This window comes from Podarcis liolepis (assembly GCF_965112155.1).
Source record: "Podarcis liolepis genome assembly, chromosome: 5".
Lineage (NCBI taxonomy): Eukaryota > Metazoa > Chordata > Lepidosauria > Squamata > Lacertidae > Podarcis > Podarcis liolepis.
The window spans coordinates 75,856,502-75,882,855 of record NC_139556.1 but is presented as its reverse complement, the minus strand read 5'-3'; the positions used below and the strand labels follow the sequence as shown (position 1 = coordinate 75,882,855).

Genomic DNA, 26,354 nt, shown 5'->3' with positions numbered 1-26,354 from the left:
CTTTATTGATAGCCTTTTCACAAATGTGCTCTTTTAAAGTATTCCAATATCTTCCTCACATATATACTTCTACTTGAAAGGATAACAATTCTTTTAATATTGTAAATATAGTTATTTGTGCTGCCTAACCTATACTGGTCTTGGGGATGGAGATTCAATTACTGTTTCCTTCTCAAAAATGCAAATGTGTGCAAACAAATCATAATCTTAATCATGTCTATCTACTCAGAAGTAAGTCCTATTGAATTGAATGGTGCTTTCTCCAAGGGATAGGAATGCAGCCTAAATTCTGAGATCCAATTGTTAATGACACATTACAAACTCTACATTTGCATTTGGCAGACTATGTACAAATTTTACATTTTGTATACTTAATAAAAAGCCTCAAAAGAACAAAAAATATTTACTTTCTTCACAATTGAGTTTGGCTGCATCACATGCAACGGCATTTTAAAAATGTAACAAGAAGAAATTTCCATCGTTTATTATTTGGGCTGAAAATAAATATATTCCAATGAAGGTGTCTAAATTTAGGCATTTTATTTAAAACCTTGATTCCTAGTTTCTTTGATAAAATATAGCATACTTTGAAGTCCGGAACCCAAGTAGGTCTCTCATTTCATTTCGGAATTTTGATAAGTCTTGCCGCAGCTCATTGAGATTTTCTACAGTCGCTTGATCAGTGCTTTGCATTCTCTGTCTCATGGAAGTCAAATAACGATGAACTAAACAACACATTACCTTTTGGTAATTCTCATCTCTCTTTTGCTTCAGATTTCTCCACTCCTGTAAGCAAACAGTGACATATTACAGTGGTACTTCGGGTTACATACGCTTCAGGTTACAGACTCCGCTAACCCAGAAATAGTGCTTCAGGTTAAGAACTTTGCTTCAGCGGCAGCAGGAGGCCCCATTAGCTAAAGTGCTACATGCTTAACTCCTTAATAATATACTGCACATATGCATCTTATGCGTCTTGAAGCGCAATCTGCATTTCGACTACTTCAGCCTGTATGACATGCATGCATGCACACGCACACACACACACACACACACACACACGACAACCATCAACAAATTCTAATTTCTTCTCATCTCCATTTACAAATCATTGTATCTTTTGGTTTCTAAAAATTCCTGGGCACCGCTGGGCACTCCCTGTTAGTATTTTATAACTATTTGCAGGGGATTGGACTACATGACCCTCCAACTCTACAATTCTATGGTTCTATGTTTCTATTTCTTACCTTTAAGCTATTCTGTCGCTTGACTTTGCCAGATGATGTATGAGAGCCGATCCACTTACTGAGGCTGTTAAATAGGTAGCATATAGTCTTTGGAGATGGAACAATATTGAAGGGTGGTGGTAGCGTACATTTATCATCAAAATAGCTAAGCCAGAGCTTGGCACGAGCAAATTTCCATTCTTTATCTTCATGATTCTAAATTAATGGGGGGTTGGGAAAACAGATATCAAAAGGTTCTGCTGAGCGGTGATTATAAATTACAAAACTAAGTGATGGAATTAACACACACAAAAGTTCAACCCCCATACATGCACAAAGAAAAAGATGCACCCAATATTTAACCATGTGCATGAAGCTTCTTATCACCTGTCCATCTCCCCTTTGTAAGGGTGCTGCAGGTGAGAAGAAGGGATAGCTGACAGCAAACCCACCAAGAACCAGGCTCAAACTTGGGTAGAGGCTTGGGCTCAGTTCATAATGGGGCCAGAATTTCCGACAATACCTATTACCACCATGTATTTACATGTCTATTTTTTCTTTCATAAAATGTATACACCGTTTGATTGTAAAAAAACACAAAACTTCAAAGCAGTTTACAAAAAGATAAAACAGTAAAACCGAGCGAAGTCCACAACCACATTTTAACACATACATTCCTAAGTCTCTGGGTAGGCTTGTCCAAACAAGAATGTTTTGGGCAGGTGTCAAAAAGAGTACAGTGGTACCTCGGGTTACATACGCTTCAGGTTACATATGCTTCAGGTTACAGACTCCGCTAATCCAGAAATAGTGCTTCAGGTTAAGAACTCTGCTTCAGGATGAGAACAGAAATCGTGCTCCGGCGGCGCGGCAGCAGCAGGAGTCCCCATTAGCTAAAGTGGTGCTTCGGGTTAAGAACAGTTTCAGGGTAAGAACGGACGTCCGGAACAAATTAAGTACTTAACCCGAGGTACCACTGTACAGTGAAGGCACCTGCTTGATCTGAATGGGTAAGGATTTCCAAAGTACAGGTGCTGCCACACTAAATGATCAAGCTCTAACAAATGTGGAATGGGCATTTTGTGTCACCTGATGGAGGGACAATTCCGCTGATCAAAGTGGCTGAGTGGGCACATGCGGAGTAAAGCAATCTTGTACATAAAAGGGTCCCAAATTGTTATGGGGTTTATATATGCTAAAAATAACAGCCTGAGCCCAGCCTAGCAGCAAATTGGCAACCAGTGTAGATACCTGAGCACAGGTGTTATATGCTGACAAGATCCCACTCCTGTCAGCAATTGTGTTCTAGCATTCTGCACTAACTGCAGCTTCTGGATCAAGCCCCACATTGTTGTGCTATACAGAATCAAGAGCACTGTTGACACTTAAAATACAATAAACCTTGTTTTCAAAACACTTACCGCTATCAGCTGAAAACTTTTATGGAGCATCGCCACCAAGAGCTTGGTAAGAACAATTACAACTACTACATTGTATGTGCCAACAATAACAGCACCCACAAAAGACTGTAGTTCTTCGCCATAGCTAAATCTCGTGACAAAAATGGCTACGTGTGCAAGAGAGAATATGTACCAAAACAGGGCAAAGCAGGTGCCAATAAATCTGAAAAAAAGAAAAACTGTGGTTAGATAAAGTAGTTACTGTGCATTAAAGGCCAGATCAATGGAATCAATGCATTCATGTTCTATAAAAGAAAAACTGTGATCTCAATCAACACTATGAAACTCACGAGTGGAAGGTATCATTGCTTTGCTGCTCACAGAAAATCCCAGCACAGTCCTTTTCTTCATCCACAGTGAACCCTTTATCATACAGTTGGGTCAACCCAATGGTGAATGAGAACAACACAAGAAGAAACATTCCAAGAAATTTTCCGAAGTCCTGCAACATCTGCCCCATTGAAATCTGTAGGAACATATTGATTTGTTCTCAGTTTTAAACAGCTATGAAATATCAAATGGTGATTGCATATTAAGAAGGCATGCTAGAAAAACTATTTCCAGGACAAGCGGATTTTCCTGACCAAATTCATGACACTACAAAAAAGTCAAGCAGCTGTTCTGAACACTGTTGGGAGGGAGCTGTGATAAAACCACAGACTACAAGAATTAAATTTTATTGTACTGTACTGTACAAACACACATGCTATTTTATCCTGAATCATTTTTATTCTCATAGTAAAAGTAAAATACAGACTGTTTCCTTAACTCAAATGATATATCTGAAGCAAAAATAATAACTATAAAACGTAGAATCAATGATAATCTGGGGTATTGTTTAAGGAGTTATGTTGCTGATATTACTTTTTGTATCTTTATTTTAGATCTTATTATGATTTATGGGGAAATTGTTCAGTTTATTTGCATACTTTTTGCTGTTTTACTTATTTATGACAACTTTTGTTATGCTTGTACAGTGGTACCTCGCAAGACGAATGCCTCGCAAGACAAAAAACTCGCTAGACGAAAGGTTTTTCCGTTTTCGATTTGCCTCGCAAGACGAATTTCCCTATGGGCTTGCTTCGCAAGACGAAAACGTCTCGCGACTTTGTTTTCTTTGTCTAAAAACAAAGACATGTTTTGTTTATAAAGTTAATTTATTTTCCCTTCAATTTTTGAACTGCTCTTTACAGTATGTGTGACTTTAAAGAGCAGTTAATAAACTGTTGTTGTACCAAATTTGGCTTTGTTTGGACTTTTTTTGACCATAGGAACGCATTAATTGATTTTCAATGCATTCCTATGGGATTTCGTGCTTCGCAAGACGAAAAATTCGCTAGACGACAAAAATTGCGGAAAGAATTAATTTCGTCTTGCGGGGCACCACTGTAATTAGGTACTTTTTCATTTTAGAAGCCATCCTGAGCATGGTTTTAAACTACAGAAAGGAGGCATACAAATAAAACTATACATATAATCTTCAACATTTTCATGACTGAAGATGGTATGAAAAGTTTAACTATGTTCAATGAGGTTTACATCCAAGCATGAATGCAAAGGATTGCAGACTTTTGAGTAAATATGCATAGGATTGGGTTATGAAATTAATAAACAGATTTAAAGCTTCTGGTGTATAATTTCTATAGCAGGGTTAGCCTATGTGGTCCCCCTCAGATGTTGTCGCCTACAATTTTTATATTCCCCAGCCAACATTGTCCATGATCAAGGATGATGGGAATTGTACTCCACAACATCTAGAAGGCACTATGTTGGCTATCCCTGTTTTACACTAACCCTAAAACAAAAATGGGAAGGGCTATAGCACTTTCTCTGGAGTACTGCACAGATACTAGGGGTAACAGATTCTTTTTTTACTGCCCAGAGAGATTAATAGGATGACAAAACAAATCCTGTTAAGGGTAGCTATAATTTAGGCACGGACTTTAGTAGTCAGCGTTACACTTACAAAGTGTTATACATTTGGAGAAGACACTTTTTTGTGAAAATCTGAAGCGTTTGTTACACAAAAACTATCTTATTGTAAAGATTGTTTTTAGTAGCAGTGAAGTTGGGATATATCCATCCCGCATTTTGACCTGTGTATCCACAAAGCATCTTACAATAAATATAAACATCAATTTATTCAGCTTTTCAAAGCATTTATTAAAAGTGTTCATAGTTGGAGATAAAGGAAGATGGCAAACTGCTTTGAAATTATATATGAAAATATGAAGGTGTTTAAGTAATATGTGTTTCATTTCACTGATGGGGTGCAGTTTATGGGCATTTGAAAGTCATGACCTACTTGTGGAAAAGTATGTGGGTCAACCTATGGTCACCAACAAGAGCAACTAAAGCTCCAGTGTGCCACTGAATGGGGTGACTGTTGGCTGTTTATGTACAACTGGATTTCTGACTTCACTACATAGAGGGCTAATATAAATGGATGTTATAGTTGCAATATGTAAATAAATATGTACGTTACATAGTGAATGTCTTCAAAAATGAATATGGACTTTTTAATGTTCAATATGTTGCCTCCCTGTACTATTAATGAGGAATTTGCAATAGAAAATGAGATAAAGTTGGTAAAATAGAAAGGAATAAAAACTGGAGAACTCTCCCTGTTGTGACACGAAGTGTCTTATGGGTAACATTTGATGTTTTTTCTTATATGTCTCATGTGTTAACTGTAATCGGGGACAAACACAACAATAATATGGCTCTTTGAGCTGTGTCTAACAGACAGGTGTGCACTCTTTTATATTACCTTCCTTGGTTGCTATTGTCACACAACTAGATATCTTTGGAACTAGGCCTCTGAATTATTTCCAGAATATCTGGCACTATAAATAGGAAGTGCCGCTAACGCTTTGATCTCAATTCACCTTTGAATGGCACATAAAGCATCTTCCTTTTTAAAGGATGCTACACTCCTTTGTGTACCATGTATAATGCCATTTTCATTTCATTTCTAAAGTTTCTAGCCCAGTGAAAGAACCACCAATTTATATGCCCCAATAAGCCCACATAATCAGGTCACTATCCAACTACAGAAAGAATAATTATCAATACACACAATGAAGGAAATTTAAACATAAGTAGAGAGTCTATCTGAAAAGCCAGAGGCAATTACACCTAGCCATTTTGTCCCTAGGACAACTTACCTGAAGTGGCCCTAGGACAGAGCTTGTTGTATACATGAAGAAAAGTCGAAGGTAACTCAGAACGTTGGCAAAAGCAAACAGACCTTCTGCCACCAGGGTAGGGTGGAAGGCATCCCAATCCTTCCTCTCAGCAAAATTATGGAACTAGAGTTTTTGAAAGAAGTTGAAGTTACTTTAAGTTATAACAGATAATCCAGTGGCAGCTTTCATCAACCAATGACACACATTATCTGTAGCCTATCTTCCAACCATGAACAAATCGCAAGCACCAAGGGTCACAGATTTCCTTTCCCCCTTTTAAGTCGTGAGAGGCAAAGATCAGCAGTAATGGTTTATAATTTGCAGGATAATGATATTTTGCTGTTATATCCAAATGCAGCGAACACTGATTTGCACAAACCAACGCTCAGTGTATTTTGGATGACTATAATTTGTCACATATCCGCCTGCTCATGTAAAAAGAAGAGATAGCAAGACAAGGAGGGAACACACCACCCTCAGGCTTGCTCATAACAAAGCATGGCTTGACATTGCTACTGAATGTAGCCAACAGGAGGCTGCAAAGAAACAGGAGTATTCTCCAGCCGCTAACAATCCAGGACAAGATCCAGCACTGAATGAGGTAAAATAATGGACCAATGATCAAACAGCTGCCCTACTGACTTTTTTTTTTACACTCAATTTATTTCTGTCTAAAATATAAGCTAGCTTTATTTGAATGAGATTTTCTGACTCAAGGCAATATTTTGTCAGGATAGATATAAACCTATTTAATCTGGAAGGTTCTTACATGACTAGCAAGCAGAGCTAAGAAGATACAGCTTTATCTTGCACTCCAAATGAACACCAGACAACAAGAAAGGCAGCTCTGAAGATTCAGCCACATGAGGAAAAAATATCTGAGTGGTTCAGATTAATACAGTTGCAGCAAGACAATTTCTGCCATCCATTAAGGCTGGTACAGATTTGTTTTCTCTCCATTAGTCATGACTGGGAGTGGGCAGTAGATCACATGCCCCCGTCTACAGTCCCTTCCCTCAAGAGCACGTTTCCTTGTGACTCTTGGCCATTTTTCAGTATCATGTCTGTATTAACATTAACAATGATTAATCCTAATCAGGGTACATTCCTCACTCAAGATTCATAACCCGGATTCAAATCTTGGGTTGGGAGCAAATTGTGACTAATATCTACCACAGTTAACGTAGATGCAGAAGGAACACTGTACTGCAGAGACTGGTAAGATATCACACCAAACCAAGGGGTGCAAAATTAAAAAGCTGCACATACATTATTATCATGAAGAAAGGCCCATATTATTATTATATATGGCATGATTAATGCACCCAATACTTTAGCGACCTGCATTTAAAAATAAAAAGGTCCCAAAGAAGCTTGTAATCTAAAGTGAAGAGAAAACGAAAGGGAAGGGAAGGGAAGCACAAAGGATGGATGTATCAAACGCAGCCACACTCCCTTAGGGCCAAACTGCACAGTACAATAAATGTGTATCTGCGTTTACATTTCTCTGTGTGTTCCTCTCTACCCACGCGTGCTTTAAGCATCAGCTGCAAACCCCAATCATTATCAGGATAATGGCACTGATGGAAAGGCCTTAAAGCCTTTCTCCATGCGGTCCTGATGAAAATTCCCCCTCTTCCCCCAGTCTCGCTTCTGCCATTGGCTCCGTGGCCTTCAGCAAGTCACAATTCTAAGTCTTAGTGACTTATGCGTAAAATTGGAGTGTAAGCAGCACTCCACCCAAAGTTATTGTAAGGGAAAGAAGGATAGAGGATTTAAAGCACTTTATTAATTTGCAAAGCGATGTATAAATTAATCAGATTTCATCATCTTTAGGAAAACAGATGATTTGCTGATCATCGCAAATAAGCCAATGTTTCACAAATATTCTCCAAGAAAATAAAGGGAATGTTTATTCCTGCATTGCAGGGGGCTGGACTAGATGACCCTCAGGATACCTTCTATCTCCACAATTCTATGATTCTAGGCTGTAGCTAAAGCTTGTAACACAGCCTTCACTGGAAAAAAATGCGCCTAATTAGAATTAGTAGGTGTCTGGTGTATAAGCCTCTGTATTATATACTCATATGGCACATAAATCCCCAGTTTCATTTTATAATGAGACTTATGAATGCTCTGCTTTCCTTTGGGTCACATCTGTGAGGTCAAGAGGGGGTGGCCTTGTCATCCGGGCAGCCCAGGACTTCCATACACACTAGCCAGGCTCGCACCCCAGGGAGTCACTTTGCTGCTGATACTGCAGCAAAAACAAGGCGGGAGTCAGCAGTTACCAGTTACCAGTCTCTGCATCCACAGGAGGCGCTGTGATTCTCCAGCAGTTTGACTTCACCCCCAGTCACACTCCAGATGGATGACAACAATGAATGCAACTAATTTCAGATAAGACTACAAATCTACTTGGATGAATAGTAACGTTGCTGTTGGTTCACACCCTTTTTTTCTATAATAGAATAAAAACACTCGAATACACCATCAAACACACCAAAAACATAAGAAAACAGAAAGACTCAACATGCAGCTATATCTTCACATGCTTACTTTCTCTACTAGTGCTAAATAGATGGAGACTGAAATCAAAGACATACTTTGAGGCTTTAAATTAAGAATGAGTGTTCCTAGGATGCCCTCCATTTTGAAAAACAGCGTAATTTTATGCTGGTGTCAACCACCAAGAGTTTTGTTGTTTTAAAACATTTTTTTAAAACTTCTTTTTTTAAAAGGTTATACAGGATTCTGCACAACACAGTGTTATCAAACACTGAGTTGATGTTTACCTTGTTATGGGCAACTACTTTGAGAGCAAAAGTTGCCAAATAGAGAGAATTCATGACAAAACTAAGTTGATTTCGGGATTCTTCTAAGAAGTCTTCTAAGCCTTCATACCAGAGCCTTTTAACATCTGACCACACCATTCCTTAGAGCAGAGAAACAGAACGCAGTTAGTGAGATATACTAGATTCATTTCACAGTGATTTCAGTCACAGAGTAATGGGGAGCAGAGGAACGTAAGAACTGTGTGTACTGCCAAAGAAGCATTGGGTTAAAACATGCAAGAAGGGATCCACACCTTCTAAAAGACACTGGGAATTATGCTAACAACATAACTACAACAGCCAAGCAAGGGTACCACTATAGTGGCTTGGGTAGATAGCCACATTTTAACCTGGAGTCAAAACTCAAGCCATGTTGGTGCTATCCTTTAGCAGCCTTTCACATTCTAGTCTCTCTTTTCAAAGTCATAATCAGTGTGGTTAAAAATAGCAAGAAGTGAGTCTCAAAAGCAATGTCTGTATCTACATATCTTACTAAGGAAAAAAAACTCTTCTATGTAAATAACATACTCTTATGTCAATGGTAAATGTTAATAGTTTTAAAATTTCTAGGCAACATCACATTATGCTTCCCCCACCCCACAGCAGTACATTCTATACTACTTTACTATTAAACATTTGTAATAATAGCAACATACACAATTCCAAACTGGGCATAAAGAATATATAGGGCTATTATTATTTAAGCAGTGTGCTTCACAAAAGATTAAGTTACGGTTTAGTGTTCCAAGTACAACTGTAATTTTATTTGCATTTAGAAAATAATAGCAAAGGTTGCTGAATTCATTTTAACAAACAATGTTGAAGAGTAGTGATCCATGCTCCCTCTGCTGGTTCTGTAGTTACTTCAGATAATCTGCAAACTGTTTCTGGAAAGGTAGCTGCCACACTTCAAGGAACAGAGTTTTCTATAAACATGGTGCAAGTCTACAAATATTTAAGTTCTATTTTCATAAAACTTGTTATGTGGACTGTAGGAATGATTTACACAATCCTTCCTTCCATATAAAGGGGGCGGGAATAGTACAAAACAACAACATCACAGCTTTGTTGTGTATGGACTGGGGACACACATTTTCATGCTCCCACATCAGGCATACTTCAGCTATGTGTGAATCAGCACCACAGGGACTACTTCTCATACCTGAAAACTTCTTACAAAGTATTACTTTCATGTATGAAAATGGAATGTGCAACTATAATATATGACAATTCCAACTTTTGTTGTTGTTGTTGAGGGGTAAAATAGATATGAATACAGATGTGGGTGCCTGTCACAGGTCTGTGAAATTCCTTTTTTTTTTTAACAACCAAAGATGCAACCTGGTAAGAACTAAACTCACCCCCTTGCCTTGCCTTAACTTGCTACACTTTTATCACTTCAAGTACTCTTCTCCCCACCCTGACTCACTTCCAGTACTGAAGGTGGGGAAAGAGAAGAAAGTCTACACAACGGAAGATGTGAAGGTATTCAGCTTCCATGATCTGACATCCACCTTTTTTAGACCTCCTCAGCCTACAGTTAGTTCATATAAGAAATAGAAGAGTCGCATGAACCAACGAAGAACATGCCTGCCCACGTGTAAGTCTTTTAATGGTAATTTGTTGTTTGGCTGAATTCTTATGAGACTTTCACCTCTAGGATCTGTTTAGAAACCTTAAGAATCACTAGGACATTATTTTCCCCTTTAAAGGTATGGAGTTCCCCAGTGATCACAGAGCCTTCTCCCCTTAGCATAAGCAAATACACTCAAAGGAAACTAGTAGAGGAACGTAGACCAGGAGAGGGTTTAAAAGGTACAGGAAACCAAAAGAGTTCTCGCATTTTCCTACTGCAGTGTTATGTCTGTGCACACAAACAAAACTCCCAACTCTTATGCCCTATGTAGATCCAACTACAGCATAATCAATCACACCCCTAGATAGTAATGGCACCTAAGCCTGGTAAAAATAATAATATATCCTTCAATTATATTAAGACTGGTATGCTCCTCCCTGTCAAAATAAGATGAAACATGTCTTTTTCCATTACTAGACAATATTGCCAGGGTTGTAACAATTAATTTTATAACCATTTTATACTTACCAATTAGCCAAAATAGTAGAAGATAGTCTATTCTCTCCAACTCTGGCCCCATGGTATTTTTTTTATCTTCATTGTAGACAAGTGAGTACAAGTTAAGCAAGAGGAGAAATGTGAAATATGATGCTCCATGAATGATAAACTTCATAAACGGAGTGTGAATTATACGGCCTATTTGAGATTTTGGAGCCAACAAGTAACAAAGAGACAGTATTGGCCAAAATATGCCAACTGTCAGGACAGTCAAAATCTTCTTAAACGTGTGCTTGCGACGGTAACCAGCCATTTGTCCAAACCAGACAGTATTGAGAAATTGCTGGCAATTAGACTGAGAAACAAACTGCAATAGGAAAAGAAATATACATCAATAAATACTGTCCAAAGTAGCCAATAACTCATTACTCAAGCTTTATTTAAACCAGTGGGGAGAAAATGGGGTAAGATTACAATTGTACTGTACAACTTATACAGTTGTCCCTTGGTATTCGAACAGAATGCGTTCCGGAAGTCCGTTCGACTTCCAAAACATTCAGAAACCAAAGCATGGCTTTTGATTGGCTGCAGGAGCATCCTGCAGCCAATCGTAAGCTGCAGAAGTCGCGACAGACTTTCGGCTTCCAAGGCAAAGTTCACAAACTGGAACACCTACTTCCAGATTTGTGACGTTCGAGTTCCAAGTTGCTCGTGAATTAAGCTGTTCGAAAACCAAGGTATGACTGTAGTAAAGGTAAAGGAACCCCTGACCATTAAGTCCAGTCATGGACGACTCTGGGCTTGCACACTCATCTTGCTTTACTGGCTGAGGGAGCCGGCGTACAGCTTCCGGGTCATGTGGCCAGCATGACTAAGCCGCTTCTGGCGAACCAGAGCAGTGCACGGAAATGCCGTTTAGCTTCCTGCCACAATGGTACCTATTTATCTACTTGCACTTTGACATGCTTTCGAACTGCTAGATTGGCAGGAGCAGGGACAGAGCAACGGGAGCTCACCCCGTCACAGGGATTCGAACCGCCAACCTTCTGATCAGCAAGCCCTAGGCTCTGTGGTTTAGACCACAGCGCCACCCGCGACTGTAGTAGTAAAAGGTAAAAAAGTAAAGGACCATTGGATGGTTAAATCCTGTCAAACGGGACAATGGGGTACGGTGCTCTTCTTGCTTTTCCAGCTGAGGGAGCCGGCATTTGTCCTCAGACAGCTTTCTAGATCAGCATGACTAAACCACTACTGGTGCAATGTGACACCATGACGTAAGCAAGAGCACGGAAACGCCATTTAACTTCCTGCCACAGCGATACCTATTTATCTACTTCCGCTGGTATGCTTTCAAGCTGCTAGGTTGGCAGAAGCTGGGACAGAGCAACAGGAATTCACCCTGTTGTGCGGATTCGAACTCTAATTTCAATGGTTCTGTTTTTAAGAGGTAAAATTTAGAATAATTATTCAGGATCAAGATAACAAACACAACTTCAAAACTAGGGATGAACAAGTCTGTCATTTTAGTTTCTTCTCAATTCATTTTTTTTTCAATCCTAACTTCAGTTCTCCACATTTCTCCATCAATTCATGAAGTTTAAGAAAACTCATCAACATTATAGAGTGAATTTCTCCTAATACACATGTTTCTGCAAGCGATTTTCTCTACCATAATGGATGTTCTCCATTTGATGGGACTAGTATTGGATACAACTCTTTACTCTTCACCTAATGTTGTGGTTCTTTAAACTATTAGAAGCAGTGTGCCTATGAAGATATGTATCTATCATAGTTGGGTCTATTCCATCAATTAGTCGGACAGCTTTATAATACATTAGCAAAAAAAGAAAGAAAGAAAAAAGACATACCTCTTTTTGGTTGTATTTAATAGCAAGCTTTAGGCGACTCAAATTCATTCTCTCTTCTAACAGCCCCCTTTTATCCACATGCTCATCACTTGCTGTATGGTTGAGTATAACTTCAAGCTCCCGAGAATTCCGTGCTTGTGCAAGCAAATCTTTAGCAAAGGTTTTACACTGTTGAGCTAATTCTTCATAATCATTTCTAGGATATAGAGAAGGTAAAAGCATACTAGCATACAATGGACATGATGAATATATTTCACTTTAACTCTTGGGAGGCAGTATGCTGCAGAATAGCAGCTGCAGGGAATCACAAGTGTAGAGAGTGCTCTTGCACTCAGGTCCTCCTTGTGGGCCAAGTAAAACCAAGATGCTCCACTTTATGAGCCTTTGGTCTCACGCAGAGGTCTCTTATGATCTTATGTCTTTTAATGTTAATTTCACCAAAGAAAGGTCCTTCCTCTATTCAAACTGAATACAGACTGGAATGAGTTAAAAATGAATTTGATTCAAATGGATGATTTAACTCATCAATGAAAGAGGACTGATTTAAAATCAATGGGCTGGATCCAGACTAAATCAGGCAAGCTTTAGTCTAATTGAAATCAATGGGACAAGTTAGTCATGATTCATTTGATTTTAGTAAGTGCGACTAACTTTGTTCTAGATCCAACCAACAGACTGCAATCAATTTTTCCCATTGTGTAATTAACACATTTAGTCAATGATTCGTACAATCATTTGCTCTAGCAACTGAAATGTATTAGTTTGCAGCCAAATTGGTCCTTTATGAAACTTAGGAGCATTAGCCAAAACCAATCCTAAGCACAAATGCATAGGATTCCACTGTAAATTCACTGATATCATTTACAACTGATCATTGGGATTTTGTTGACTCACTTGTGAAGTGCCTGCATCCAATTATATTTAGAAGCATAATACTAAAAAGGAAACAGTAGTAGAAATTAATTTGCTACTGATACCTGAATTCAACTTCCACAAGGCTTAGTTCTCTTAAATCTGCACTAAGTTCAAAGGCTCTCAGAATTGGATCTTCCTCCGTCAACATTATTAGGGCAGGACTGGCCAAACATCGATAAATATCAAGACGAAATCTGTTATAAAAATATCAAAGAATACATCTTAAGTCAACCAGTTTTTATTCAATAGCATTTTCAGCTCATACTTTGTTTGTAATCTGTTTAATTTCAGGTATCTGGTATATTTATCTACATTTAAAGCCATTTCCAGTACAACAAAAGAAACACAAAATGCCCTAGGTACTCCTCAAAAGCATGTGTGCTAAGGCAAATTACTTAAGTTTATTTTGGCCTCAGCACTGAAGAAAGCTTATTAATGCAACTTTGTAGTAAACAACTCACCTGGTAGCCAGCAGGAGCGAAAAATTTCTTGTGGCAACTTCATGATCAGGCTGACAAATGAGGGATGGATTGCTCTATTCCTATTCTGCCAGCCTGCTTGTTTTCATGCTAGCCATTAAAGAAGAAAACTTATTTTCTCCATGACCAGCAGAGAAATGCAAGCTACTAGCTGTTTGGCAGGCTACTAACAGTTTTACACAATAGCAAATATAGAAGGGGGGGTACATTAGTTATTTCAAAAGGATAAGCACACTACTATTAAAATGAAAACTGCAGCAAATACTTGCAGAATTCCCATTATACTGGAAGTGGAACCCAAACTTTAAGTCTGAGTACATACAGTAATTAGAGACATCCTGTACAATTCAGCTGGAACATATTTGGTTGCTATGCTATTTGCAATCATACAATAACTCACTAACAGGGGTGTCTGAATGTAACTGGCTCCCTAATGGCTGAAAAGCCTGGAGGCTGGAGCACAGAAAAGTCTGTCTAGTTTTGCTTCCATCCTGCCCTGCCACATCGCCACCCTGCCACCCATTTATGTGCTGCATTACAATCTTGCATAAATAATATCAGAACACAGTACAAAGAGGGGAAAACCTCTCACGTCCCTCATGCTGAAATATGTGGCAGGCTAAAAATCTTGAGAAAAGGGACAATCCTCTTCTCAGTTTAGCAGAAGGTCATGCAATTATCTATTTCATGCCTGTAGTTTATAATGACCTGAAAGGGGGGGAAATAACCAACCCTCTTTTATAAAAACTTCTCTCCTGGGTCACCTGAAACAAAGGAATCTGCCTTATACAGAGTAAGACCACTGGACCATCTAGTTCAATATTGCCTACACTCTCCAGAGCCATTTCTCAGATGCATGGGATTGAACCTGGGATATTTTGCATTCAAAGCATGTGCACTATCATTGAACTTCGGATTTTCCCTTGAAATGATTATTACTCACTACAAGTGATCAGGCAAGTGGTTGCTTAAAATCTAGTTCTTCTAAAAGACAGGAAGGAAATTACATGCATTAATAAACAGCTAATTACTGTAACCTGGAGTGCCGAAGGCTATCTTTTTTGTTCTTGGCAGTACATAATGTACATTCACAGCCAACAGCATGAGGTTTGGGTAGTGACACATCTTGCTTTAATAGCATAGTGAGAATTTCATAGTTGTTACGGTGAGCAGCTAAAATGACTGGTGCCACATCCATTGTTGTTGAATATTCTGGATTCTGAATACGTTCCATTAATTTCTGAAATAGAGAGAGAAAGAAGCCTGGGCTTTATGAATTGTTAAATCAGAGATCTAAAAGCTAAAAATTGTCAAATCTACAGGCAAAAATAATATATTTACTGCAGTCTCTCACATTTTAAAACTTTAAATCTTCAGAACTGATTGTGCTTATAGCAGAAAATATAATTCCCCTTGTTAATATTGTACCACGCTGCCATTTAATAGCTACATCTCTTTTAGCTAGAGCTGCCGGAACTGAATTCTGGCTGAAAAAAAGCCCTAGTTATTGCCACTCTACTTTTGCTTAAATCTAAGATAGCCCTGGCTCAGTCCAAGTCTGAGTATTGATAATGATAGCTACAGGGTACAAATAATTTTAAAACCCCATCCTTTCCTCTCCCAAAAATGAAAAAAACAAAAGCAAAAAAAAAAAAAACCTGCTCATTTTCAGATATATAACCAAAAGACTCTTAAATGTACTCTCCAAAACTTCCACTATCAAATACAGTGGTATCTTGGTTCTCAAATTTAATCCGTTCCGGGAATCCGACTCCCGAAACAATTAGAAAACCAAGGTGTGGCTTCTGATTGGCTGCAGGAGCTTCCTGCACTCAAGCAGAAGCTGCGTCAGACGTTTGGCTTCTGAAAAACGTTCGCAAACCAGAACACTTATGTCAGGGGTTCAGGGACAGAGGCACAGGTGAGGGGGGAGACGGAGAGCGATGGGGAAGAATCCCAGGACAGTGAGGAAGAGGATGACAATGACTTGAGGTCTTCCATGAGTCTCTCAAGTGAATCGGAGGATTCCCAGAAGGGGGCGCCCCTAGTCAGGCCAAGGGGGGTCGCAGGGGGGACCTGCCAGGAGCAGGGAAGCAGCAGGGAAACCCCGAGTGGGAGTGGGAGATCGGGGCCGGCTTCCCAGCAGGAACGGAGTGAAGAGGGTGGAGTTCCCAGTGTGACACACGGAGCAGAGCAGGAAGGAGACAGGGGAAGGAGATCGGGGCAGGACGTCCTGCCGGAAGGGGCGGAGAGTAGTACAGGGAGTAGTGTAAGTGTCAAGAGGAAGGTCAGGGGTAGCGAACGCGCGCCAAGTTCAAATGTGGAGGCGCGCGGAAATGCAGAGAGCCCGGAGGAGGAGCCTGGCCCCAAAGCACGAAGGAGGGGGGAGCAGGCATCTGAGGAATCCGCTTCAGGAGAAAGCAGGAGGGAAGGAACCCAGGGGGCAGAAAGACCCTGCGGAAAAGGAAAGACAGGAAGAGGTGGACTAGCACAAGCCTCTTAAGCTGGTGTAGGGGCGGGACCGATTCAGAGGGGACTTCAAACGTCTAGGCTAAGAGACGCGGGGCTGCGCGCCTCGGTTGTGGAACCAATAATGAACTGCAATAAACATCCTTGTATATAAGAAGAGCTTGGCGTTGGTCTTTTGTGAGCTGAGACCTGAGGCAGCCCCTGACAACTTACTTCCAGGTTTGCGGCATTCAGGAGCCAATTTGTTTGACAACTAAGCCATTCAAGAACCAAGGTACCACTATCTGTGCTTAACACAACAATCTGAGCAGAGCAACAGCATTAAGATGGGGAATAATGCTTTTAATTTATGTAATACTAACAACAATTGTTGGTCTACTGGTTCGTTTGGGTCGATGATTAAGGAGTATATCTACAGCTCCCACAACCTCTGAGTCAATGGCCACCAAGAGTGCATCTGTAGACTGAAAAAATGGAACATTAAAGCAGAAGTAATAGCAACCTGCATACTAGGGAACAAAAGACTATTTTTCAAAAATGACAAAGATAGGTTCACTGAAGGAAAATGTTTCTTTTCTGAAACAATAGGTAAAAAGAAGTTAAATCTCATGATTATTCCAATGGCTATAATCATCATCATCAAGAAGAAGAAGAAGAAGATTATAGTACCTGACAGCCATAATCCAGGAGCAGCTGTAGTATGTCTAGATTCTCATTTTCAATAGTTATGGTAATAGCATTTCTCCCAAGCACATCCACACAATTTATGTTCATATCACCAGAGCTATTCTCTTCTAAAAGTTTTTTCACCATGTAAAAGTCACCTGAACCAGTAATAGACAAAAGATCTATTTTAGTGCTTTTTATTTGCTGATATTCCATCATATTATATTATACAAGATGATATTTATTCCTCTTTTCCTCCAATGGGCTCAATATGCGATGCATCGCTCTCACCTTCTCTGTATTATCCTCAAAACAACTCTGTGAGGTAGGTTAGGCTGAGAGTTGGTAACCCAGTGAGCTGCATGGTTGAGTGAGGATTTGAGTCACATGTTTCAGGTCCTAGTCCAACACTCTAACCCCTGCACCACAAATAAATATTACACTTGCTTTTAAATTCAGTCATCCCTACAAGCTTAGTTCCATGTTCTTCTGTGCAGCAGATGTTTTAACACTCTGACTTAGTGACACCACACGGCTTTTTGAAGTAGAGATTTTAAAAACCTACATCCTACACTTGCAATGCACAAGCACTGATCCTGCACCTTACATGCACTGCCTAGCCAATGAGCAACGCTTTCAGCTGTCACATTCCAGTGGCAAAATAAAGCTTTAAGGATCCTTCCCTCATCCTGCTCACCTAACATACTATTAGCACTAATCATATCTTGTAAGTAAAATAGATGCATAGGAACCAGTGTGGTGTACAGTAAATATGTGGAGTATATAACATTTTTATCATGTACACTTAAATACTTTATTCTGTTTGCTATGTTCCAGTCCATGAGAAGAAACTCAGGATCTGGAATAATATCCTAGATAGAAGAACTATGGTGGCAACAAGTGGTGAACTGGAAGAACCACTATCCTTTGATTGAAAATTAGTATACAAAAATACTTGATCTATCTACGAAGCAGTAGGTAATACAGCAGGTGTAGGAAACTAGAAATGATTGATGAATTGTGAGCAGTTTTATAGGAAAAAAATTAGCTTCCCACCAAGTAAATTTCTAGAAATGAAACTCTTTATCTAAAAATCCCCCCCCCAAGACAACTATACAAAAATGCTTGAACTTCATAGTTATTTAACATCTCTTGATGCAGGTGCAACCCCACAAACAGAATACTATAATCCTGCTTATCTCCCTGAAAGAATAACACCCAACCTCTGCCACCATCTTCTAACATTTACCTTTCTGTACAAGGTAGCAGAGGCGACATATTATAAAAGTCACATATTGTTACAGGTCATACCATTTCAAATATTTCCACAGGACCAAAGCCACACAACTCACAAGGAAACCCCCATGTTAGTTTAAAAATATGCCAAAAATATTGGGCTCCATATTTCTAGGTAAGTTACATCTGTTTCTTCCCATTGTGTACATATTTTTAAAATTTAAACAAAACAAATTATTTGGATCCAAGTGGGAAAGTGAAAAAAGTCACAATGCCTTCAAACATTTTGTGTATTAGACAGAAATGTTGAATTTATAACATGTGAATGTCTTTCTGATATTATATATTTTTAAATTTTAGTAAGGCAATGCTTCAGCAAGAGAAATTGAAATTAAATTAGCATTAATAACATAATGCGTAACAGCAATCAAAATAAGAGCAGTTAATAATTTTTGTACTTATTACATACATTTCTAAACCTCAGTAACTTTTATGTTGTCCACATATATAAAGAATCACTTCCAGATTATTACTGTTCCCCCCACTTTTTACATGAATGCATGTGAAAGAATTAATTAAAACCAACAGGCAGGGCAAGCCTGTCAAAAGGTATAATGAGTTAGCCAAGTCACGTGCCAGATGACTGGGGAAGGCGGCAGCATTGTTATGGTCCCCTCATTCATTCCCCATGTCAGCTGTTTTGTGGAGCACCCTGTAAGTGGTGAATCTGTCTGCCCTGCATAGGCTGAGTGACAAACTAATGAAGAAAATGACTGTGATGGGTAGGCACACAGTGCTCTGTTGACTGCCCTACTGCACATAAATGGCAGGAGGAAAGGCACAAGGCCAGAACAAGCTGCAAACGGGGGGGGGGGGGGGTACTCAGGTGGTCAGGGCCTACCTCAGTTAAATGTGTTCACTGGTTCTCCCTCCCTTCTACCATTTTACCCTCACAGCAACCTTGAGCAAAGGTGAGGCCACAAGTGTGCAACTTGCCCAAGTTCACCTAGCGTGTTTCACAGCTTGAGTGGGGATTTTAATCCAAGTCTCCTGAACCCTCGCAACTCAGAAGGTGACTGCAACCAGGAGTAGGCAGTGCATCCCATGAAAGCAAACTAGCAGAAATGCAGTACTTGGACATAAGAGAGCTCAATTGATTACGCAAAAAGCCACAGAATTTCAGGTGAACTCTCTTCCCAATAATGGAGGAAAGGGAGAAAGGCCCTATTTGTCCTCAGGGACAGAAGCCAGCAACATTTTCAACCCATTGCGCAAAGGGTAGACCAAGGGTTCCCAACCATTTTTTGTCCATGTCCCATCTAAGCATCTCTAAAATCCTGACCCCTTCCAGCCCGCCCCTGACATATAATTCTTATTATTCTAAAAGTGATCTCCTATTCACACAGAGGAAGCCTAAAAGGCCATTAACTGTTAATAACTCATTCTCGAATTGTCTTCCTTCAAAACCAAATTGCCCCCCGTGGGGGCATAGCTGTCAACTTTTCCCTTTTCTTGCGAGGGATCCTATTCGGAATAAGGGAATTTCCCTTAAAAAAAGGGAAACGTTGACAGCTATGCCTTCGGAACGGGGGGGGGGGGGTAGACAAAACACCCCAAAGGATGCTCATTCAAGGAGATAATTTTGCTGCCAAGTTAAATCTGACTTCCTAAGAAGGCGCTTCATCCACCTTGCCCCTTCTTTTGCGTTTTCCCTGGGGCATATATATATATATATATATATATATACCACAAGGCAGGGCGAGGAAGGTTGGGTTTGAGAGGTAGCGAACAACCTGAGCAGGTCGTCATCATCCAGTGAGGAAGTGGGTGCGGGTGTGAGAGGCAGAGAGGCTGAGAAATATAGAGGCGCACATTCAAATCCAGGGCATAGCTGTCAACTTCTTCCTTTTCTTGCGAGGAATCCTATTCGGAATAAGGGAATTTCCCTTAAAAAAGGGGAAAAGTTGACAGCTATGATCCAGGGACTGGGAGATCCTGCAATCCTCATGGGCAGCCTCATCGGCTGCTTAGCATCCGTTAACACACTTCGGCCACCAATGTATAGCGGCCACCACCATAGTGGCAATATAATATTCCCGGTATCCATCACTTTTCGCGCAGCGGAGGGGGGCACGGACTCCCTCTCTCCTCAGAGTTCATGAGACCCTTAGGAGCCGAGTCGGAGGTTTGCGCGTCAAGCTGCCTCCGCCGCCGCCCTAAATCCACGCCGGGCCGCTCCTCTCTATCCGAGGCCCGCAACGGCCCGTCCTAAGCGACGCCCTACCTTTGTCGCAGGCGAGCAGGAAGAGCTTCTCGTCCAAGGTGGTCTCCTCCTTCACCTGCCGGACATCCTTCAGCGCCAGCAGCTTGTTAGGGGAGGCCGAGGCCGACTGGTCCGCGCTCTGGTAAAGAGCAGCCATGGCCCCGCCAGGCGGAGGCCCATCGGGAGAGGCCGCGCCGCGGGAAGGGCCCTTCCTCTACTCCCTCACGCAGCAGCAGCAGCTGCAGCCGGGGATCCGCCGCCCGCCAGGCCGGCCAAGCGCGCCCCTCTGGCACGCAAGAGGCCGGAGAGCAGCCGAGCGGCGATGGAGATGTCAAAGCAGGAGGGAGAGATCTCCGCGCAGGCGCAGGGAGGCTCCGCGGTGGCCTAAGCAGCCGCGCTCCCTCTTCATTCGTGCCTCGTGAGGCAGCTGGGAAACATCAGCGTGCAGGGGAGGGGGCACAAGAGCAAATATTCTCATCCCTCCTCCGCCGCATTTTAGACCATAGATACAGCTATAATTCAGGTCACTGGGAGGTATTTTGAAAGGAACTGCCGCAGGCCATTAAAATTTGATTGCACCGCATCGCAATGCAATCCCCCTTCTTCTACAAAAAGGTCAAGGTGGCAGACAAGAGTTCTCCCCCATTGCATCCTCGCAACAATCCTGCGAGGGAGGTTAGGCTAGGTGAGTAGTCCGAGGTCACCCAGTGAGCTTCCTGCCTGAGTGGGGATTCGAACCCTGGCCTTCTAGGTCCAACGCTCGACCCACTGGTTCTGTTTTATGGAAACTTAACCTTGAACATGCTTACGTGCAGGCATTTGAAGCTTGTTATCAATTGAAGCAGGCACCGTGCTGCAGCAGAAGTAACTTGCCGGGTTGGCCCAAGCCATTTTGCAGCCTATGGGTTTTTTAGAAAAAGAACCTCAGTGAAATTTGGTTCAGTGTGGGAGCTGTGATGACCTGGGTTTGAATCCCTTCTCCCAAGAAAACACCAAAAGGGTGAGGAGATACTTGTCTCTCAGCTTTCCTCCCTTTTTCCTGCTCCACATATTCACAATGTGATTTTTTCCAGACCCCTCTATCTGTGGTCCTCTCAACTGGCAATGCTGAGGATTAAGCCTGGAACCTTGTGCACAGAATGTAGGATGCTCCCTTTCCCCCAGTTTTTAAGTTAGAGGAAGCTGTTCCAGTCTGTCCTTGCTATTTGCCCATGGCTGCTGATGCCTTCTCCTTCCGTGTTGACCACAGGAGAAAATCCCATCAGTTTTCAATGGATGCTGGTATTGGACAACAAGGAGAAGAAGAGGCAGAGGGAAACTGGGGGCTGGGAACTGTAGTTTGTTAAGGGTGCTGAGTTGTTATAAGACCCCTACTCCCCTCACAGAGCTACAATTCCCATAATTCACTGTGAACAGGGATTGAGTTAAACCACTGTGAATTGTGGCTCTGTGATGGGAACAGGAATTTCCTAACAACTGTCAGCACCCTTAACTATGTTTTCTAGGATTATTTGGTGAAGACATGACTGTTAAAAGTGGTACAGTGCTTTAAAAATATATGGTGCTGATGCAGCCTCACTAGACTAAGGGCTTCTACAGGAGACTATAGCGTATACCTTGCTGTCTATATGGCTTTTAAAGATATGGGAGATTTGTCATATGCAACCCATCATAACATGCTCCTCTGCATTAAGCTAACACTGGTTTGTATGGCTAAATGTTCAGATACAGTCCTACACTCCTTGAATATGAATGACCAATTCTTTATGATCCAGGAGTGTGGTATGTGCCTACAGTAAATTGCCTCAAAGGTTTTGCCTCTTGGATGACAGAGCCAGCCACACTTTGAACCAACAACTCTAGGCCTATCTTGAACTGGCTTTCCCCCAATGACATATTTATCAGTGACTTAAACTGATTTATCAGTTGTTGGTTGCATCAGCATCATACAGTTCAAATGGCATCATACCACTTTAAACAGTCCTTGTTCCAGCCCCACCAAGAATCTTGAGAACTGTAGTTTGTTAAGGGTGCTGAGAACTGTAGTTATTCTATAGCATCTCCTAACATCTCTCAGCACCCTTAACAAACTACAGCTTGCAGATTTATTTGAGGGAAGCCATAACTATTTAAAGTGGTATCATAGTGCTTTAGATGTATGGTGTGAATGTGCCCGAAGTCTAAATGTGAATCTTTTTACCAATATATAGTCTGCAATAAGGAGACTATATATAACTATATATAACTTTCCTATGAGAAATCAGCAATAGGAAGTGCACACATATTAAAAACATTTATAAGAAAGCTCATCACATGTAAAGAGAGGCCTCAAACTGGACCTGTCATCTCTCTTTATTGCTTCTTGATATAACATTTTAGCTTGGATATTTTCTCATTGAAAGCCTTACTACGTACATAATTTTCATTTTGCTTATTGTCCTTGTTATACTTGTGCTTAGTTTTATTCAATGCCACAAACCACAACCAATTGTTAATTTTTCTTTAACAAATTACTTTAAAAAATATGTTGAAGTTGTTTCATATTACAAGCATTTCTACAGAACAATATTGACAAGAGGGGATGTTCAGTTTTAAAACATAGAATCATAGAACTGTAGAATTGGAAGGGACCCCAAGAGTCATCTAATACAATCTCCTGCAATGCAACTCATTTAAATAAACAGCAAGTTCCATCTTCAATACTACGTTTGCAAATCAATTTTATTTTTTAAATTTGCTTTAACCAGCTACACTTTTTACTAATCAAACTGACTAAGGGTGCAATGCTATAATCAAGATGCAATGGCTAAGGAGCTGCAGGATATGGCAGAAACACCACCACTACACCATGATAACTCTATATCAGCTTATCTTCCCCATATTGTTAAAAAGGGTATAGGCAGTGCTATTTTTCTAGAAAAAGAGGTGCCAGAACTCACCATTAACTCATTCCTTGTTCTCTTATAATGGCAATGGCGCCCACCTGAGAGGGGCCGGAACTAAGTTCCAGGAAGTTCCAGCTGAGAAAAAGCCCCGGGTATAGGGTTGTTGACTGTTCCCTAAATTTAACTGAACCTGCATGCTACACTAACCTTAATACAGATGTCTTTTAAATACTGAAGTTTTGGTACACAAAAACTACCACTCAGGGACCACTGTAAATGTATTGGGTCTCATTATTTGATCAAATTTAAGGGATTAGAGAAGGGCTGATTCCACAGCAAATTCCCCTCATCCTTCTCTCACCAGTCAAAACCATGATTAAGGCCTACAATCAGCACTGGTCTCTTTATGAAGCCAGCTTCCAATTCATGATTTCTAAATTTGAATTAACTGCAAACTCTGGTTAGTATTAATCATGTTTAACAAAGGAGGTTCTCATATAATTGTTAACCATGGCATAGGTCTGCAGAGGACGAGTGAAGGGAGACTGTGCAGGAGAGGGGACGGATTTTGATAAGGGACGTCCCAGTCTCGCATCTCAACCTTAGTATTTTAATGAAGGCCAAGAAACAGGGTGTTATAGCTACAGCTGTCCTCATTGTTTAGTATTTTTAATTTCCAAGTATAGTAATACATAAGAACCAGAACAGCCTAACCCCTCTCCCCTTCCCAAGATCTTACCTTCCAACTCCAGCAAATTATATTCACCCACAACAATTAAAATGTACATCAATTAATCAACTAAAACCTTTGTTGATTGCTCTACTAACAGTGCAAGCCTAACCATGTCTACTCAGAAGTAAGCCCCAAATAATTCAATGGGACTTTAGGATTGTAGCCTAAATCAATTAGTACTCAGAACCTCAGAGTTTTTACTTAGAAGTCAGTCCCATTCAGTGCAATGAAAATTACTCCCTAGACAGAATCCTTATGATCAGAAGGTTTTAATTTGCAGCCCAAATTCCAACAGGAGTTTGGGTAGTCCCTTATAATAAGGCAAGGACTTTCAAGGTCTTTCATGTGCAGACTACGTATTAATAACACACTGACATAAAAACTTAATTTCACAGCAGTTCCTAAAATAGCACTTTAAAATCTTGATAATTTGTGCACTATGAAAACAGCATGTATCATATTCATTTAAAAAGGCTATATAACATTGTAATCTTATTGGTGATTACTGCATTACATTAGCTCACAAATTACTGATATATAAAACTTTTCAGATGAAACCTTAAATATAAACAATTCTTATATTAAATAGTCTCTCTATACATCTCCACATTGGTTTATATAAATTATCTCTGTTTTACAGCTACTAAATTCCATTAGTCTGTAAACAATGAGGCATTCATTGTGTATATCATGGCAGAAAACATTTGTAAAAAAATCTTCTTTATTTTATTTTGTTCAGTCCTCTTCCCATCAAGCAAGCAAAGACGGTCATCACCATTTTTGGCTTCACTTCTACCAAGTCATCCGGCAGGGCATATATACAAGCACCAATTTTCCGAGCAACTGATATAGCATATCTTGGAGAGAGAGAGAAAAAAAAGTAGCATTATTCATCTGGCATTAACTAATGAGATATAACAACCTTATTATTGTAGCATAGCCATTATTTTGTTCTAAAGATGTATTGCTTATCAAATTCAGGCTACAACAAACAATTAGCATATCCATTTCCCTTGCCTATAAACAATTTGTAGCCATAGATGTGAAACAAAATATTACACAACTGCTGTTTACTTACTATAATTATTGTTCCATCTTCCGGTATAAAATTTACTGCGGGGGTGGGTGAACTGTGGTCCTCCAGATGTTGGCTTACAACTCCCATCATCCCTGACCATGGGCACCACTGGTTGGGGCATATGGGAGATGTAGTCCAACATCTGGAGTGCTGTGATGTGTAGTATAAAACTACTATACTCAAATAATAAAAGATGACATGATTGTTCTACCCGGACACTGAGGTCCAGAGCCAAGCGCCTTCTGGCAGTTCCCTCACTGCAAGAAGCCAAGTTACAGGGAACCAGGCAGAGGGCCTTCTTGGTAGTGGCGCCCACCCTGTGGAACACCCTCCCACCAGATGTCAAAGAGAACAACCACCACCAGACTTTTAGAAGACATCTGAAGGCAGCCCTGTTTAGGGAAGCTTTTAATGTTTGATGCATTACTGTATTTTAATATTTTGTTGGAAGCCACCCAGGGAGGCTGGGGAAGCCCAGCCAGATGGGCGGGGTATAAATAATAAATTATTATTATTGTTATATTATTATAACATGCAGTAAAAGCCTAAACAATAAACAAACTAATAGCGTAGCAGAGTCAAGCATGTTAGCAGCTTATACTTAGAAAGTATAAAGAAAGTCTTAGCTTGCTTCCAGAAAGATAAAGACTCTCAAAGGGCCAACTTTCATAAGAATGAGCAGCATATTATTGAAACCATACTACTGAAAATAGCATTTTATGTGCTTAAAAAAAGTCAAAAGGTAAGGTTTTTTGTGCGTGTCAGCATTTAAAAACTTTTAAGACAGTTCCTATGTGCAGCTTCCTATGACTGATTTAGAGCTGTGGCATTAAAGGGAAAGGCATTCAAAGAAAAAGGAAGAAATTAACACATTGTATTTGAGCACTGGATTATGCCACCCATGAAAACTCTGGTATCCCCCTCTTTGGATGAGCAAGCAGCTTTCTCTGAGCTGACAACTGTTCCAATATCATTTGTAC

General features: G+C 40.3%; 2 protein-coding genes across 5 annotated transcripts in view; both read right to left on the bottom strand.

The window, feature by feature from the left end:
• Positions 1–469: 469 nt before the first annotated feature.
• TRPC1 (transient receptor potential cation channel subfamily C member 1) lies at positions 470–21,445 on the bottom strand. Of its 3 annotated transcripts, none has more exons than XM_083503664.1 (13): positions 20,700–21,445; positions 17,183–17,337; positions 16,876–16,977; positions 15,076–15,284; positions 13,628–13,759; positions 12,651–12,846; positions 10,813–11,149; positions 8,670–8,809; positions 5,854–5,997; positions 2,977–3,152; positions 2,648–2,849; positions 1,248–1,442; positions 470–786 (listed from the first exon to the last, which is right to left on the bottom strand). In XM_083503664.1, the coding sequence occupies exons 1-13, from the start codon at positions 20,833–20,835 to the stop codon at positions 559–561; spliced, it is 2,352 nt and encodes a 783-aa protein (XP_083359790.1). In that variant the 5' UTR covers positions 20,836–21,445; the 3' UTR covers positions 470–558. The 3 variants fall into 3 exon arrangements, with proteins under 3 accessions (XP_083359790.1, XP_083359791.1, XP_083359792.1); XM_083503665.1 differs by having other exon boundaries at positions 15,082–15,284; positions 20,700–21,442; XM_083503666.1 differs by having other exon boundaries at positions 14,027–15,284; positions 20,700–21,439.
• Positions 21,446–22,994: 1,549 nt separating this feature from the next.
• The window catches only part of PLS1 (plastin 1), a 51,315-nt gene continuing 47,955 nt past the window's right edge, over positions 22,995–26,354 (bottom strand). Inside the window, exons 16-17 of one of the 2 annotated variants that reach the window (XR_014526317.1) lie at positions 24,256–25,153; positions 22,995–24,204 (exon numbers count right to left, since the gene is read on the bottom strand). Coding sequence is in view for 1 of the 2 variants with exons in the window: in XM_083503668.1 (XP_083359794.1) it covers positions 25,018–25,153 (136 nt within the window). In the remaining variant the exon portion in view is untranslated. Of the gene's footprint in view, positions 25,154–26,354 lie in introns of both variants that reach the window. The other variant, XM_083503668.1, reaches the window with a different exon arrangement.

Excerpts from the sequence above, each read along its gene's own strand:
- TRPC1 (XM_083503664.1), bottom strand. The coding sequence starts at position 20,835 with ATGGCTGCTCTTTACCAGAGCGCGGACCAGTCGGCCTCGGCCTCCCCT. Across the intron at positions 13,760-15,075 it reads CTTCGGCACTCCAGGTTACA|ATTTCGTCTTGATATTTATC; the intron begins GTAATTAGCTGT and ends TTTTTATAACAG. Across the intron at positions 12,847-13,627 it reads CTTGTGGAAGTTGAATTCAG|AAATGATTATGAAGAATTAG; the intron begins GTATCAGTAGCA and ends TCTATATCCTAG.